The sequence below is a fragment of the Acanthochromis polyacanthus genome, chromosome 1, assembly GCF_021347895.1.
Source record: "Acanthochromis polyacanthus isolate Apoly-LR-REF ecotype Palm Island chromosome 1, KAUST_Apoly_ChrSc, whole genome shotgun sequence".
NCBI lineage: Eukaryota > Metazoa > Chordata > Actinopteri > Pomacentridae > Acanthochromis > Acanthochromis polyacanthus.
In genome coordinates, this window is record NC_067113.1 from 15,846,612 (window position 1) to 15,865,139 (window position 18,528).

Sequence of the window (18,528 nt, forward strand, 5' to 3'; positions counted from 1 at the left end):
GTACTTGATTACACTTACTACAGTGTCATACACTTTTATGAAATAACACGTCAACTAGACAGAACAATTAACATTCCTCATCTGATGCAAATGCCAAACTACTTACTGATTACACTCAGTTAGATTTTTCATCTGTCATGTGCATATGTAATCTGTATTATAAGATGGGATGAAGCACATTAAATCACTGAGAGCTTCAGTCACCAGTAGCCCAAGAACTTTTGTAATATACTAGGAGCCTCATGAATAGATGATGATGTTTTCGAGTCAAAGTGCTGCACGGCTCAAGTTCAACACCACTCTTATTGATCTGTTGACTCAACAGTGGAGGACCGAATGTCTGGACAATCTGAGACATCGAGGTCTCTCATCTTCCCTGCTTTTCAAAAGAGAAAGCCGATAGCTTCATCTCTGCTGTCATCATTGTGAACAGACTTCTCTGCTGTCTGCCAAATGCTTTAGACTTTAGATTAGCGTGGGCAGCCTGAGGTTTAGCCTACCTCAAACAAAATCAAATATGGCATGTTTGCACAGGTAAAAAAGTGGCTGGGAAACACATGAGACATATAGCTATGTGCGTCATCCCCATTCTGCCTACCTTGACATTCTACCACAGACTCTAATGCAATAAAAATGCCATGTTCTCCTATTAAAGATTTTGGGGAAATCATGTGGGGTCAGGAAAGGTAGCACAGATTGTTTGTTTATCTCTGCTTGAAATCGAGACAAAAGTTGACTTCTCGTCAGTGGGACACATTTGATGTCTGTGCATGTCTGCCTGCCTGCCCAATATGTCAGGACAAGACAGGCTGGCATCAGTTAAGCTACCACATGCCAAGTCCAAAAGGATCTCTGAAGGATTAATCAGAGTGAAAGATGGGCTGAGCTGCCTGCTTCCTTCTTTCCACCTAATATGGTCCAAGCTAGCTGCTGAATGTCAGGACAGCCACGCTTTTTTTCCCCCCAGCTACTAGCCAGGCTCAAGGCCAGTAGAGGAAATAGATTTTTTTGAAGGCTTCCAGCTCAAACTGCTGGAGGAAGGATGAGTGGAGGATGCAGTGACATTTAGGTGTTTCATGACTGGGTGTTCAAAGATGATACCTCAGTGGTCTGAGGTTAATTTCACATTCTTTCTGTTGTGTGGGATGAAATCAGTGCAATTGCAGAGGTGTGATTTGTTTCACAGAGTATTGTGCTCACACAAAGACTTTGTGCTTGAAATGTTTGAGTAATGAAGTCATTTTTGCAGCAGGGACTAGGAGTGCCACCTGCCCTTTTCTTTGTTTTGCTTTGTGATTGGCGATCTGACTCTTTCTATTCGGCCAAAGTGTACAATGTCATAACAAACTGAAAACTGTGTAAAGTGTGCTGCTTGTGCCATGTCTGTGTAGATTCTCAGTCTTCAGGTCATGCTAGTCCAGGGTGTTTAAATAAAAGGCAACTGGACTGCTTTTTGGTTCTTAAAGACATTTTTGTCTCTCATCCATAAAGATTTCTAAATGACTATTAGAGAGTCTGAGGTTTTTCTTGAAGGCCAGCTGTGGGTCGCTCCTCTCCCACGCCTTGTCAACCAACTGAAACTCATATAAATCAAGGCATACAGGGTGGTGAAACTGCCTGGGGAGGGATGCCAGGACTGCATTGTATGTGGCTAATAGGTTGTGCTTTTTTTAAAAAGGTTGAACCTCAGTAAGAAGACCGCAGTAAGGGCAGCCTGCTGCTGTTGTGTCTGGTGGTACTTACTGTGATAATATTGTTTGTAAATGATATTGGACATTTAAAAAAACATATTGGAAACATTTATTATTAGAATCATACAATTCTAATATTAGGCTAGTACGTGTATTTTCTTTTTTCCTTTTTGCTTTCTTTTCTGCTATTGTCTCACCTTTTATTTCCTTTATTCCATACCCTATATATTTTCTCTTTTCTTGCAATGCTGGTCTTTTCTATAAGCTTGTACAGACGATAGCAGAGTAAAAAATGTCATATCGCCATCACACCATATTGTGCGTTTTTAATAACGTTTCAGTCCATTAACAAAATTGATGACATTTACACAAAATGTTATGTTTTCAAATATATCAAAACGAATGACAAAGAATTGAGGCAATACTCAAATTAAACTAAGCAGCTTTAATGGACAGATTTTTGATGAATGCAAAAGATGAATATCCATCACTGCCAGATGGATTCAGAAGCATAAAACCAAAAATGTTCTGTCATTGAAGTCAGTCCCGTCTGTTTTGTCTTGTGCACAAAAGGCTTATATACATTTAATATGCCTGCAACCTTTTCTATTTTGTTGTTTGATTTGTCCTTTTATATGTTTAAATATAAGCTGATTTTAATGTAAAAGCAAATGAAACCACTACATTTATCACATCACTATTACTTGTATCAAACTTTTGAATTGAATTTTGAATATTCACATAATTAGTTGTATATTTACTTGTAAATCCACTGTACATTTTTGGGCTTTTGCATTTACTTATTGGTAATAGCCCTATATAGAATAACTAAAAATGTGTTTAGTTTATAATAACTTGTAATTAAAACCGATCAGCATTTGTGTACATATTGAAATGTTCTGATGGCTGGCTGGGGTACCATTACAAAGAAATTGCTTTGAAGTATTAGGTTAGGGTTGTTACTTTTTCTGCTCAAGTTTCATTTCAAAGCCAAGCGATTAAACATATTTATTGTAATATTAATGTTACTAATCCTGTATAATATTTTGCTCTCTTGTGCCTTCTTTGACTTGAGACCTGTTTTAATTGGTTTATGTTTGTTTATTTTTCTCAATAAAATTTTCATTTTAAGTCATTTATTGGAACCGCCTGTGCCAGCGTCCTTGGCAGAACATAATTCAGGTGCCAAACTCAAATACACAGCCCGTTACAAGATAGCCAGAGAGAGGCCAGCCTGAGCCGTTCTGTGAGATCAGAGCCAGTTTAATCACATTAGATTCAGCTTCACAGCTTCTTTTCCCTGCAGTGATAAGACACTGCAAACATGCTTGTTGGGTTTTTAACACCTTGTAGGTCTGCTTGTAGCATTAAACTTGCTTTAGCTTGGGGCAAATTGGAGACTGCACCACAAATAAACTTGAACTCTTGTGATTATGAGCCGTTTCTTGAACATGAAAAGATTTTGTTCCATCTTGGCATTTGTATCCCTTGTATGCTGACCATTGCACTGTTAAATGCCACAAAACATAAGACTTTGGAACCAATTTAAATTAATCATCACAGATAGCGCAGAGCGGTATTGATTCTGACCTGCTGTTGACCGCCAGCTCTGGGAATTAAAAAAGAGAAATAAACCAGCCAGAATGCCCAAGTGATCCACAGATGCCCTCTCAGTGACCGAACATTTTAAGAGCAGAGTTTGTTTAACTCGTGTCAAATCCCCAAATTACAATATGCTTGATAGTTTGTCGTAGTACTGAGATGCCCATCCTGTTGTAGTAAAGAATGAATAAATACCTTGTTTTGAATGACAGTCCAGTCATAATTCATGCTGGTACTTAGACTGTGGCTGTGACTCACCTCCTCCCTCCTCTCCCCACTCAGTGAAGCCAACCAGCCGAGGTCACATTCATGTTTGACTTCATTGTTATTGGCTGAATAAGAAGTAAAAGGTGTGCAGCCAGTGGAAAGAGGATTTATTACCAAGCCACTTGACATCTCAACTTCTGCATTCATGTGTTGCTTGTACATGTGCCACACTCTATTTACTCATATGCTTGACAAAGGGATGTTTTGATAAAGGAGGAATAGTCTGACGGGTCAACATGAGAGAGACAAAAACCGCTTCGAAGCAGCAGTCAGACGATGAGGAGTAGGCGACTAAATTGAAACCAACACAATTGGCATGTGCAGAAGAAACTTAGTCTGGCAGTGTCTTCCTGTATTTTACCATTTGTTTTTTCCCCCCACAGGAATCATCTTTGATTTCCTTGGTGAAGTAAAGTTTTCTTCATGTGCCATCTGCTTGCAAAACTGAACATCCAGGGCGGTATTAAATAACCAAGAGGCAGGTTTATAGATACCCTTCTACAACCTAAAGCGTCTTTTACTATCTACCGTTTGTGTCATTTGATCATGTGCGCCATAAAGAGACACTTTAGTCTTTAAAGTGCCCGAGGCGAAATAACAGTTTTTTTCTTTTCTCCATCTCCCTCCACTGTGCGTGTTCACAGATCTACAGTGACATGGACAGAGATGAAGAAATGATAGTCAGTTGATGACAGAGCTGCACAGGAGTAGAGCTGTCTCTGTAGAGCTGCTTTACTGGGGCACACAACAGGGCAAAAAAACAACTAACGATGAAAAACAAACCTGTTGTGTAGTAATTAGACTGGTCTGGGCTGACCCAATATGGTGATCATTTACACTCTCTTACTCCATCCTTTTTACATCATCTTTGTCTCGCTCACACAGACACATACCTACCTTTAATCTTTAAAGGCATTAACATATGAATAATAATGGCTGGTTTGTCTCTTTGGTGTTGCGATGTCTTCTTGTTTCCCTGTGATTTCATGGTGTTTTGTTATCCACTCAGAAGTCCAAAGTGAAGTAGCAGCACTGCCTCCTTGTACTTTGCTGATATATTGTAGCCTTGTCCAATGCATGACCGCGCCTTCTTCATCGTTATCATCTTTCACCGAGACAGATGTCACATCTCCGTGGCGAAACTACTGAACTGAGTCCTCATGGCCTTGGCTAAGACCTTTCTCTGTTCACTGATGAGACAAATACAAAGTCTGAAGCAGAGGACTTCGTGAGAGTCAGAGGCTATGCTTTTGACGTGGTAGAAACGGTTATAAAATCAAATCAAGTAGATGGAAAAAATGTTTAATAAATGGGATATTCAACAGTAACCACAGAATCGCACATCTGATGAGAAGAAGATTGAAAACAGTGCATTACTTTGCATGCACTGTAGCCCTACAGTAATGCAGCTGGTTTATGTATAATGTGACCACATCAGACGTTCTGCTCAGCAGCAAACCAACAAATGCTGATGGGTACAGCCAACAGACGTCAAAAAATTGCTGGAAAAGCACTGAATGGTATGCTTTTAATGCGTCCAGCAAGCTTTGCATTGTGCAAAATTTTTAGCAGTATCTTATTGGCCCAGGACTGGAGATGTAGTAGATGTAGGAAGATCATTTTGAGAACAAAAAAGCAGTCCAGTTGCCTTTTATTTAAACACCCTGGACTAGCATGACCTGAAGACTGAGAATCTACACAGACATGGCACAAGCAGCACACTTTACACAGTTTTCAGTTTATGACATTGTACACTTTGGCTGAGTAGAAAGAGTCAGATCGCCAACCACAAAGCAAAACAAAGAAAAGGAGATGTAGAAGTTATTGATGTTTTCAGTCTATTTTTAAGTTCTTGTTTTTGAGTAGTTTTGTCTTAAAAAGATTCACTCTGATGTTTGTGTGTCGAGTGACTTGTCTTGATTCAAACCAAGGTCAAAATTGCATTTCTCAATGTGAACATTACATAAGTTGTGAGTAACTTCCTTGAGCAAAATTACATCTTTTCCCTGGACAAAGTCAAAAATCAGCATTACGAAAGCGTGTGTTAGTTTTTTAAAAATCTGATTTGACTTGCTGTGCATGTAAACCAAACAATGGCAGACGGAGTTGTGCTGTGCTTCTTCGTACTTTTAAACCATTCTTACACTTGTTTGTTGCCTCACCTCATACTCGACTCCCAATAACAGCAGATAAATGCGCCCACAATACCAGCAGCTATTTTTAGTTATAGGTTAAAATTTTTCTGTTTTCAGGCGAGTCTATCGCTGAGCAAAACGCCTACCACAAGCTGGTGCTTATTTTAGAAATTAATTGCAGTCGCTCTTGTCAGGCATTGCTTTATTATTCTGAACTTTTGACTTGGTTTTTGTTGGCAGAATGTTAATTCCCTTTCATAAGAGCAATGAAAGCAGACATTTACATATATCTGAATACAGTGTAAAAGGACAACAATCAAAGTGAACATTCGTAGATGTGGATTTTGCTAGTATTTTTTAAAAAATCATTGTGTCTAATGCTGTTTTAATGATGCATGGTTTCAAATTTATGATTTTTTTTAATCGCGATTATAAAAGTTAGTGAGGTAGCATTTTTAAAACCTCAACAATTTCTAACACATGATATATGATATTTTGAAACTGCAGTATGAGGCACATTAAAAGTGTAGGTCTTCATAATATCCTACACAGCATAAAGCAACTCGGCTTCAACTTTCCACCGTTTTTTTAAAAGAAATCACGTGGACTTATGGTCCATTTAAATGGCTGGTAAACCAACTTTTAAACACCATCTTTATTCTCTGTGCACATTTGTCTGTAAATGGCACACAGTATTTAGAAAGGCAGACTTCCTTTTTAACATTCTTCATTGAGAAAGTCGTGTATGTGTTACTTGACAGGGTTGAAAGATCATTTTTATTCACAGTTTTATAGTGTTTGAAACAGTTTTTATCTTTCCAGCTGTTTAATTGAACAAAATTTTACACATCCACTACCAGTTTAAGGTCAGTAATACAGTGTTTTCCAGTAGACTTCTCCATCAGTGAAAGCAAAGGCTTTAGTTTTCTCTCCTCCACACACACAGTGGGATAGCAATTAGTTTCTCTTTATACCTCACCAGGCAACACGTAGCACCGTTTGGCTGACATTGAACCCTCATTTAACTTTGTGTGTGAGAGTGTGAGTGGGTGCACTGAATGTGTGTGCGTGTGTGTTTTTGTGTGTTGGGTTACATCACCCTCCAGTCTACCTGGCCTTATTTTCTAGCTTCAAGCTCTTAGTCCTGGCCTATCTCTCCCAGGGATCTCCCACTAGACACTGATGCAAGGCTAAGCTTTTGCTGCCAGGATGGCTAAGTGTACAAATAGCTTTGTTCAGCAAAAAAGTGACTCTGACACCCTCGCTCACACACAGCTTTACTGCAGGCTTCTTTGAACAAGTGTAGTGAATGCTGATGGACTGTTCAAAGTGTACTTAAGGTATGACCACAGTCTGATACACGGAGACAGTGGTGTTTAGAGGTGGGTATTTAAGGCTGGGCTGTAAGTAAATTGTTGTTTTTGTTGTCTGCTTAAACATCATTGAGAAACTAGCAAATTTCATGCCATTAATTTTGTTAAAGCTCCATTTGAGGAAATCTCAAACTGTAGGTATTAGGCTACTTTTTAAAAATATTTATCATGGACATCAATAAAAACATGTGTAGATTATAATTGCAATTCAGAGTCACTGTTATGAGTTCTGTATGTAATAAGATTATGTAGTAAATTTTTGTTAAATCTTTAATGTACAGAAACAACTCTACACCAACCTTTAGCACCGGTGTTTGTCATGGTGTTGCATTAACACTACTTTGTAACATTTTTGTCCACCAGAAAGTGATTGAAATTAGATTGAATTTTGTTGTATTGCTTCTTCATTTTTGCCCACTTGGAGGTGGTCAAAATTGACCATTGCAAATTTACAGTGTACACTACATTGTTGAATGTATTGGATTGAATTGTATGGTTTATTACTGTGCTACTTCTCCACAAGTTGTCAGTTTTCTACAATTTTAGAAGAGTTTTACCCTAAAAATCAGAAAGCATTCTTCTGTACCTTCAAAATTCAAATCTTTTGTTGGAAGGATGATTAGGAAAAAGACTGGTGCCACATGTCTGCTGTCACTTAAACTGATTGTGTTGCCTTATTTTGTATTCATGATATGTCAGCAGTATGCAATGAATGAGAAAACCCATTACTCCGACTTGGAAACTTTCATGCATTATTTCAAGTTCGTTGCTCATCTCGTAGTCATAGAAACCTAACTTACATCATTTTAGTGTGTCATAATAACTGTTCATTATCAAGTGAAACCTGATGCACACAAAACTGTGTTTAACCCTCTGACCCCAAGCAATGTGTGGGCGTTGTTTGCTCATGTCACATTTTCGCTCTCGGTGTCCTCATTTTTCACTGTAATATAAAGTCCTGCACCTCTATTGAAATAGTACGACCATGCCTAGAAGAAAGGAGAACTCAAAAATGTATTTTTCACAGTAAAAAAAGTTATAATTACCATAAATCATATAAATAGAAAAAAGTAAAATTTTCTTTGATTATACATTTTACTAAAATATTTTAAAAATCTGGGTTTAACATGTGCAGCGTTTCTCCAAGTTCCCACAGTTGTTACTAACAGTTAAAATACATGGTGGCTCTGCACACTGTGGATATGTTACTACTTCCATTTTTAGTTTTCCATGCTTGCCGCTGCTTTGTGTATAAACAGACTGCAATTCAGCACAGTTTACCAAAAAAAAAAGCTCAAATTTTGCCTTTTTTAATGAGACATCCAGAATATCATGATTTTAATTAATTGTCCTGATTTCAAGCTTAGATTTGTTTGTTTTCTTCCCAGTGAATGTGTGAATCTTATGATCCTTATTATTCCACTTTTTGGCTGTAATAAATTGTGTAATTTTGACAGGATTTTTATACAGCTTCTCTGACAGCAACTTTAAAGTACTGTTTGATATGACATAAGTATGTCAATATGTATCTTTTCCTACCTGCCAGCATTGCTTACAGTTCTCCAAATACACTTTGAAGTAGTTTCTTCCAGTGCTTCACAAATACCTTACAGTTGGTTATCATAGTGCTTTGTTTTGCCTGACAAAAGCTAATATTACTGTAGATTGTACCGTGCAATGGAAACCATAACAATGGAGCATCTCCTGTAGATTTAACATTGTGGAACCTGAATTGTGCTCTGAATTGTTCTCACGCTCCCTCTCATTTGTTGTCTCCCTCAATGTACTCTGCTGCGAGGGCAGAGGGACACAAGGAGTATGAAGAGAGCGGAACACTCCGTAGGCATTGATCACAATAGAGACGAATTCAATAGAAAATAACTCGCAGGCTGCATTTCCTCTGCTCTGCTTTAGAAATGTCAAACACCCACACAAACCTCTCAGTCCCAACCAAACCCCCCCCCTCTCTCGCTAACACACATACATACCACTCTGTTACCAATGCTTCAGGCCTCTGTGTAAATGATCTCAAAATGATCTTCCTACACACATGGTCTTCTGCTCTCGGCATGTGTGAGAGTGCTCAAAGCAAGCACGGCAATAATGGGATACTGGCTTTACCTTTTATGGCTTGAAAATCACTATCATTGCTCTCATCATTGCCGTTTAGGCTGTCACCACTGCTGTCTTACTCCACCAAAAGCCATTCAGTGCAATTTGTCACCATTTTTTCTCTTCATTCTAGTCTGAGGATTGCAGTGTTAAGTGCATGTTGAATTCCAGACTGTTGTTGATAAGTGAACCAGGCTGCAGTTTTAGTCACTGTAACAGCTGATTTCATTTGATGCAGAAAAGACACGACTGGTGGTTTTAGCGCGGTAGTGTTCTGTCAGCTCCACGAAAGATTGGTTCTGGTTGTCAAGTTTGACTAACAGCAGCAGAAGTTGTGTATCTCACACAAAGGAGCTAAAATGGTGGAGCTAATTAAAATTAATGAGTTGTGTGGGTTGTCTGTGTTGTAACCTTTTTAAGCTACCCGCTATCATGACATGTACCTTTGTATGAGAGCTTAAGATAGCAGCAGATCAGTGAAGATTTTATTTAATCAGAGCCTCGTCAAGGTGCATCAGTCTCGAGGCAAATTAAATCAGACAACCCTGAACACATTGCTTCTAGATAGTAAAATCTTGTGGATAATACTGGCTCTTCTTACACACACAAAAATGTATTATCTGCACCTTTATAGTGTCTTAGGTGGCTGATTGTGCATTTTCCATTTCCTAAGGGTTTTGAAAGCACCATGAGATTTATACAAATGGATTGCCAACATACATTTGCTAGCCATTAGTAACCTATACCACTCATGTAATTGACTGCTCTGTTGTTTGAGCTGTGTTATTTGCCCAATAGGTAAAATAGAGGTTATTATAAGAGCAGAGTAGTGTTGCACCAATAAAGAGTAAAAACATTTATTAGGATGTAAAATGAAAATGTTACAGTCTAAATGTTAGTGTTGTTCTGTTAAATGTACTTTAATTGTGTCATGTTGTATTGAATTTGTGCCAGTAGCTCTCTCTTAAGCATTACACTGCGTTTAATTATATTTATTGTAATTTATTCTGTTGTAGCCAATTATCACTTACATTATGGTCGTTTCCATGTCTTGTTTTTTTTGCAATATTAGCAATGGAAGCACAATTTGTAATGTAGGCTGTTCTCCTTGTTTTTATTGCATTTTAGTCCTAGCTTGTACATCCCACACTGAGGTTTCCCAGATAAACAGCATTTTTATGCCACTGAAATATTCATAACACATCTACACCAATAATACCACATGAGCACTCAGAGTGCATGGGAGCTCCGCAACAATAATGTTTAGCAGTTTTTTGCTTTGATTCTTACATGTTTTGTTCTCCTCTGCATTTGGTTTTCCTCAGATGTAGCTAACGGCAGTACAGGCTACCGGCCTCCTCCCAGGACTAAGGAGGTGGTCATCAACGGCCAGACCGTCAAGCTGAAGTATTGTTTCACATGCAAGATCTTCAGACCACCACGTGCCTCCCACTGCAGCCTTTGTGACAACTGTGTGGGTGAGTTATGATGTTCTCTGACATGAAATAAGTACATAAGTATGATGAGCAACATGTTCAAGACAATCCAACGTCACCTGTCCACCTTTTGAGCAGTTTGCAGTTCATATGTGTTTTTATAAAAGGCCAATATAGATCTGATAAGCAGGCAAACAGCAGTGTATCTGGTATTTCGACCTTTTTGAAAATATCACATTTCCTCTATGACAAAGCTTGGATTGATAAAATGCTACCAGAGCTCACCTTCCTTTCCCCCGACACACAACATACACACACAGTTCATTGAAGGCAGACAAATTCTGTTCATACTGATTCTCCAAAGACGGTATAGTATAACTCAAGCCAAGGTAAATGTTACTTTTGCAATCCTTCAAGGAATAAACAGTACATACTAAATGCCTGGAGGAATCGATATCCAAACAGAGTAGGGATGGAGTAGTTGGAGTGAGAACAACAGGAAAAAAACAGCAGCATAATGGTTCAGTTTTGCTGCTCTTCGCAGCCACATGCTCTGTCTCTGGGGACAAAGTGAAGAGCACAGGAAGGCAATTACTAAAAGATAGAGACCGAGATACAGAGACCTGTGTGTCTGTATCTTTCTCATCAGGGTTTTTGTGCTCCTCGTTCTTCAGAGACAGCTCTGCCTTTGAATGTCTGCTTCCCTGTCAGAAGTGGAGCTGACTGAAAACCTGGGAGACAAAGATGAGGAAGTTGTAAACAGGAAAAAAACGATGAGGAGGTGGTAATCAGATGCAGCAGATGTACGCTGGCAGGAAGGAAGACAGACTGGGAGCTGAACAAAAAGATGGATGGGCAGTCATTTTGGCAACCAGGCTGTGTGTGTTGTTACACAGAGGTGGATGTGCACATTTTAAGTGCACGATCAAACTATGAAATGAAACCGATGAGGCTCACCTTTTGAAGTTGTATTGATATGCCTTTCAAAAAACATAATCTACAATAAATGTTATTTATTTAAAAGCCAGAGCAGTCACAGCAGGTTCTGTAAATGCTTTTTCCAAACCAAACATTGATACAGAACAGCGTCATTTTAAAAGTATAAATCCTTGATTAGAAGGTTTAAAACATAATGTTTAGATTATAGCTGTGAGAAGGGAACCACAGATGGGAGGGAAATGAAAAGGGAGAAAGTGACACATAGTTGGACTGTTTGTCTGGCAGGTGGGTGGGAGTGATGAACTCTACTGATGAATGTCGGTTGTAACTGGTCCTAAGAATATTTCCCAGCCTACTCTCAGAGCTTTTGGTCTCCACCCAGCATGGAGATAGTCTCTATGAATACTGCTACAGGGATAGAAACCATATGCAGTAGAAAAGAACTTGCATTCATTCATGTAAGATTTCGTTTTTCTCGACTAGTTTCTACCTCTGAAATGGTCAGCATTAGTAGCCTACCAGACTGACATTTGCTCCTAAACTGAAAATGGGGATCACAGCAGCGGTCCAAAAATTGCGTGAGTGTTTCCCCTGACTCTTGACTTCACTGCCTCTCTCTCTCTCCCCGCCTCTGGTGCTGTAAAAGCCAGGGGGATAACAAGCTTTTAAATAAGTAAGGAAACTGAATGGATAGGCCCTCCCTGGTGGATGTGGAGCATAGGAATATGGTAGAGTATCTTCCTTTTTAAGAGGGTTATCCCTTAGGGAGTGATAGAAGAAGCTTATAAGAGCACAGAATTATGATACACACACATCTATTCCCTTCCCTTGAAGTCATGCTCTGCTCCTTTCTTCACACCATACACAGTAGCGTAAGAAGATCTGACTGTGTTTAAATTCTAACTGTAAGTGTTACAAATGCTGATTTGGGGCTGGTATTTATTTACTCCCTCTGATGTGCTTCGCTAGAGGTCATTAGATAAAGCTTTAATGATCCCCTTGGGGAAATTGCATTGGTATGTAAGTTAAGAAAAAAATAAAATGCATCAAAAGAATATTGCCACCACATAAATAAGAATATATTAGATCATTTTGAAACTGTAAGAGCTGCCTTTTAAGCTTTTAGTTTTACATTTTAACCATTATAAGAAATAATACCACCTTGCATTAGCTGTTGTTTCCATCACTTATAACTCCTCAAAGAAGTGCAATGTTGATCTAAAAAGCTGAAACAAGATTCAGGAACTTGACTACTTTTTTCTAGAGTATCAGTAGAGTTTCATAGTAACAGTACGTCTTTGAATTTACATTTTCATCAACGTCTAAAGACAAAGAGTGCATGAATTAAAAGTCTCTAAAAAACAAAAAGTTTCCCACCCTCAGAGCAATCAGTCAAATGCCGAGTGTGTTAGAGCTGCTTGCAGTTTGTCTGAATAAAGACTGATTTCAATTGGAAAGCATTTCACATTCTATTTCTCAGACATTTGAACACTTCAGACTACATTAGTTAGATTTACCTTTTTGAATACAAGGGAATGTTTCATTAATTTTGGGGCATTTTATTCACTTAAACAGCACAGATTTGGATGGGAAAAGGCTCCTTTGTGCTACACAATATGACTTTCTGTTCCACACACTGCCCCAAGGTGACGAGCAGATTTGTGTCAGTTTTAATATGCTGGAAAACACCCGTCTTTCTCATCCGTATGGTGTTTGCAGAAGACACACATAAGTCTTGACAGCACTGTTAACTTTTCTGCCTCTCTTTTGTCCTCAAACATTCTTCGATTAAGGTCTTAATGGTGCCACTTTTATCTGTTGACCCAGCAAAGTGCTTCTTTCACCCTCTCAACCTCACACAGTCCCACAGGGACAAGGGACGATTTTCAGCCTTACACAGTCATGTCAGCAGGCCTCTGACTTTTATTAGCTGGTTTATATAAATAGCCAGTTTGTGCTATGTAAAAAATGTGTATATTATTATGCCAAGACCCAGAGGGACACTTCCCTTTCCCACTAATTTTCCATAGTTCTGGATTTTGTTGGTGTGCACTGAAGTAATCTAGTTATGTTTTTAAACATTGTGTGGTTGTCTTAATTCACAATTAAGAAAATGTGGTTATACAACTAGACTTCTGCTAGAGATGCATGATTTCTAAACCACTGTTGCTTAGCCAGATATCTTCTTGATTTTTATACGAGCACATGACAGAGGCTTCATATTTCTTCAGAGGATCCATCACTGTGGCAACAATGTAATGGTAGAAAAGAAAAGATTTGTAAGTGTTTGTCCTTGTGCCCAGAATAAACTCTTTGACTTTCCCTCTGTCCGTCTGGGTGTCCATGCAGAGCGTTTTGACCACCACTGTCCCTGGGTGGGGAACTGCGTGGGAAGGAGGAACTACCGTTTCTTCTACATGTTCATCCTCTCGCTCTCCTTCCTCACCATCTTCATCTTCGCCTTCGTCATCACACACATCATTTTAAGTAAGTAGCTGAGGGAAAAAGAGGACGTGTGCTCTCAGGCATGGCACAGACTTACACTCCTCCTGACTGTTCTTGGTGTGTTTCGAGCCAGCAGGTTGTAAGTGGGCGTTGTGAAATGCTGCAGCGCTCTGGCTCGTTACCATCTTTCCAGCTGGGAGCAGGCAGTGGACTGTTGGTGTGTGTGTCTGTGTGTGTGTGTTTAAATGACAGTCAGTGGATCAGTGTTGCACTGGGGACAGAAATATGGGTCAAGATTAGCTTATAGTGATGACTAATACTCTTGGTTGTTCTCTGTCTTTTGATTGTAACCGTGCTCTGTTGAATCCAAGTGTTGTCAGATTTGACAAAAATGCCTCATTGGAGTTTTAATCCCTTGATTTTTTTTATTATCTTTTCTCCCAGTGGGTGTCAGACTATATTAGAGAGCATCACAGCTCATGTCCTAAGCTTAGCAGAGACACACAGTGTACTAGTGATAAAACCTGCTTGACAATGCCCAAGATCCAAGCTAAGTATTGAGCTTTTCAATATTTATTTTGTAAACCGTTTAAAATAGACATGTCTTTGTAAAAACTGAAAAAGCAGCCACTCTTTCTGACTGATGGGAGCTTTAGAGATGTCTCCTTCTGCCACATGCAGCTGGCCAGCCTGATTTGTGGTCTTCTGGCTGCGCTCTCCTACTCTTCACACTTAGAAGTTAAATTGGAATTCCAATTTAACTTCTAACACTCAGTCTATCTCAGTTCATCTTGTTGACGCTTAAATTTTGCCTTGGTGTGTAGTGAGAGTGTAGTGTTTAATATCTGATACAAGTTCCCCATTAACAGGGTTTTGTTTAATGCAGATTTTGTATGAGATAGTGTATGTAATGGTAAACACAACTGCACTGTGGACTAATGGAAACTCTGTCTGTCTCTATTCACAGGCTCCCATCGAAATGGGTTCCTCAAGGCACTTAAAGATAGCCCTGCCAGATATCCTTTTACTGAAATCTGACTTGCATTCTGACAATGGATAATGTGTTTTTAAGAGTGTTTGTCAAGTTTTTGATGCACTCTGTTCCATTTTCACACACATACTTGTCAGCCTACCGTTATTTTTTTACTATGCAGCCATGCCTAAACTCCCCTGGATTCATTTTATCTTGACACAGACTAACTTGAGTGAGGACCAACACAATGAATTCAGTAGGTCCAAACTGTTTTGCACGCCTTGCCTTTTTAGAGCTTTTCTAATCTTTGCTCCTACCCTTTTCTGCAGTTATATTACTTACATGACTTTTATGCGTCTGAATAATCCTGTTCCATCAGGATAACACAGCATGCAAGGCAGGTCTGCATTCTGTCAATTGATTTAGTTGGTTTTTAATTTCATCTGGCTTTAACTTGCCCCTCTACAGAGATGTTGCGTGAGTGAGATTTGATATAAGTGCGAGTGTGTTGATACGATAGATACCAAGTGCATGTTAAGCTCTGGCTGTTACAGATGTGCCATATGTCAGCTTAATGTCTGAACACAGCACCAGACATAATGAAAAAGTAAGTAAAACGTTTTATTTTGACATTGGAGCAAAGTTTAGTTTCACACCATTTGACCTTGGCTTTTTACTGTGAATCGTTGCCATCATTATTTGAATTTAATGTTGCCTCTGCTGCAGGCTTTTTCACACATGGTTTGGTTGGGGAAAAAAACTGAACCTGAATTTTATTTTACCTTTAAATCAAAGATGGTAATGAAGAACCTTATGACTAGTTATGGCAACGTATAAAAAACGGTGTTTTTGCTTCAAATTATTCAGGTTTATTCTCTCACTTTAATAAAGGTGAAATGCATCTGGAACTGGCTCTTTTAAGTGAATCACAGTTGGTTGATAAACTCTAAATGATATTTAACAGCATTCATAATCCACAAATCAAGTTTAGAGCATAGGGCTGTGACACTGTCTTTCTATTCCTGCCCTTCTCTCTATGGCTGAGTGAGATAACTGTCTGGCAGAGAAATGTGTGCCAAGCCAAGCTGATAACGTCCTGTGTCCTACAGCGCTTTAATAAAGGGGAATTGCAGTCGATACTATCATAGCAGTCCTTTGTACTAGAAGAATGATGACATGTTTTGTCCTTGCTGTGGAGGAAGAGATTCAGAAGAGAGAAAAAGAAGAAGATTAAGAGAGAGAAAATTGGAGAGTGATGGTATTTTGTTGATGTTTTTAGTCCAGTACAGACTGATTTGTGGTCTTTTAGGATGTAATGTTTACTGACCTATCCAGTATTTTTTTTCCAGTATGCCCTCAGGCACCTGCTTGTTGTACTACGCTGTGGATTTGTGGTGTCTGGATATTTGTATGTCAATATATGAATAAGAAGCTCCTTTAGAAACTGTATTCTAAGATGTGGTCCATGCAGTAAGGGTTACTGTGGTTCATTGTTGTTGTGGCAGAAGGATTCATCTTGAACAGTGTCTGTGCTTTGTGCTTTATGTGGAGCAGAGAAAATGAGCAGTTTGCAGTCCCAGCCAAATGAACTGGTAACTAGGAAGTATTGGCAAGAGGACAGCCCTCAGGCTGTAGGTCAATATGCTAGCTGCTACAACTGCATTTTTTTGTCCATTCTGTCTCCATTTGAGTCTGTTATGTGTTTATTTATCTGTATGGGCTTTCATATTATTGTCTGTTATTGAGTTTAAGGCCAGATAAAATGAAATCTACAGCAGAGAATTGTTCCTTGACCTGATGTTGTCACTGTGCTGGAGGTGGTGGTGTGCTTCTTCTCTGTCTGGTCCATAGTGGGTCTCTCAGGCTTCCATACCTACCTGATCAGCTCCAACCAGACCACCAATGAAGACGTGAGTATGAACATGAAATAGAATGTAGAAGGGGTGCTTTTCGTTATGCTAACATGGCTTCTCGCTTTCCTCACTCACATCTTTTCCCCTGTGAAAGCAAGATATGAGAAATAGGTGCACAAACAAAGGAGCTGAAGCTGCCACATGAGAAATCCTTTGTTCCATAGCCTTCGGTCGGAAGTGACACCAGTTACTTATGATGTCCTGCACAACTGCATCACCTGTCAAATCAAAGTGACACTTACAAAAGTACTGCATTTATACACACAATAAAAAGACGTCCGCATAGCATACCCTTGTGCTTCTGTGTTCTAAGTTCCCCCAGAAGCCTATTTAAGTAATTCAAAGATCTTTCATGACATTGGAAGGAGAACAACTGCCAGAGAGGACACAAGGAACAAAAAGATAGGATGATGAAAAGCACCCTAGATATAACATAAAATGTACACTGCACAATGATGAGGCATCAGTTAAATCACAAAGCAGCTTCTGTGTGTCCTCAGAATTACTCCAAAACTTCTCTACATACACTGTGTTTCATATTTTGGGATTTCTTTATGATTAAGCACTTGAAAATAGTTTTCATTTTAGAGATTCAGTTACTTTTCAGCAAACTAGGAGTAGCATTGGTGTTCTCTGCATGTTTCTCTATTACGTGTTATGTCTGTATTTATTGATACTTATTATTTTATTGATTTTGCATGTTTTTTGTGTGTTTTTCTGTTGTAATGTAGCACAGTAACAGATAGATGTCAAAGGGAAGCAGAAGCTTGTCAGTGTTCACTCTGGTCATGTGCTCACAGCTTGATCCCTGAATTCTTTTCACCTCAGTCAGACTAGAGAGAGTCATGTGTCAGCAAGGATGGTTAGCTCAGTTGGTTATAACGTGGTGCTAATAACGCCCAAGGTTGTGGATTTGTTTACCATGTTGGAAACGAGCGCTTTCAGCCTCACATTACACAAACAGCAGTCTTGCTCTGTTTATCAGTGACACTTGAGTTATTTATCTGTCCCATTGAAGGTGTGACTCATAAAGCTGTGTGGTCTTGTTCAGATAAAAGGTTCGTGGTCTTCTAAAAGAGGGAAGGACAACTATAACCCTTACAGCCATGGCAATATATTCACCAACTGCTGTGCGGCGCTGTGTGGACCCTTGCCACCAAGGTATGACGTGTGTGAATGTGCATGTGTGATTTTTATGAGGTGATTTGTGCTTTCCCAGATGCTCAGATGATGACACATGCCCTATCATCCGGTGCTCTGAGTAAAACCCATTCACTCATTTTTCACCTTCACTGTAATAGGTCACAGCACCTGTTATTCCTTTTCTTCCCATTGTAATTTTCCGTTTTGTCCAAAGGCTAAAATAGAACTGTTCGTCAAGACTGTTTGATGTGAAGAGCTGCTTTGAAATGAGCCTGCCTGCAGCCTTTTTTCTATACATAGCTAAGATGCTGCAAGAGTGGAAAGGATTTCAGGCCTATTTTAACCCAGTCTTAAGATCAAAGTTGGCTTGATATATTAGATTTCATGCTTTTTCTGTTTATATGATTTAGCAAAAATACAGGCCGACTGTAACATTCTCATGTCCATGTGACTGTAAATGTCAGTACACATTGTACATTCCCTCCCAGCTTCTTTCACT

General features: G+C 39.1%; 1 protein-coding gene across 1 annotated transcript in view; it reads left to right on the forward strand.

Moving 5' to 3' along the window:
* Positions 1–18,528, forward strand: part of LOC110961284 (palmitoyltransferase ZDHHC14-like) — a 51,021-nt gene that overhangs the window by 24,087 nt on the left and 8,406 nt on the right. Inside the window, 5 exon segments of the mRNA XM_022208833.2 lie at positions 10,506–10,658; positions 13,905–14,042; positions 14,968–15,016; positions 16,781–16,883; positions 17,938–18,047. Coding sequence (XP_022064525.2) covers positions 10,506–10,658; positions 13,905–14,042; positions 14,968–15,016; positions 16,781–16,883; positions 17,938–18,047 — 553 coding nt within the window.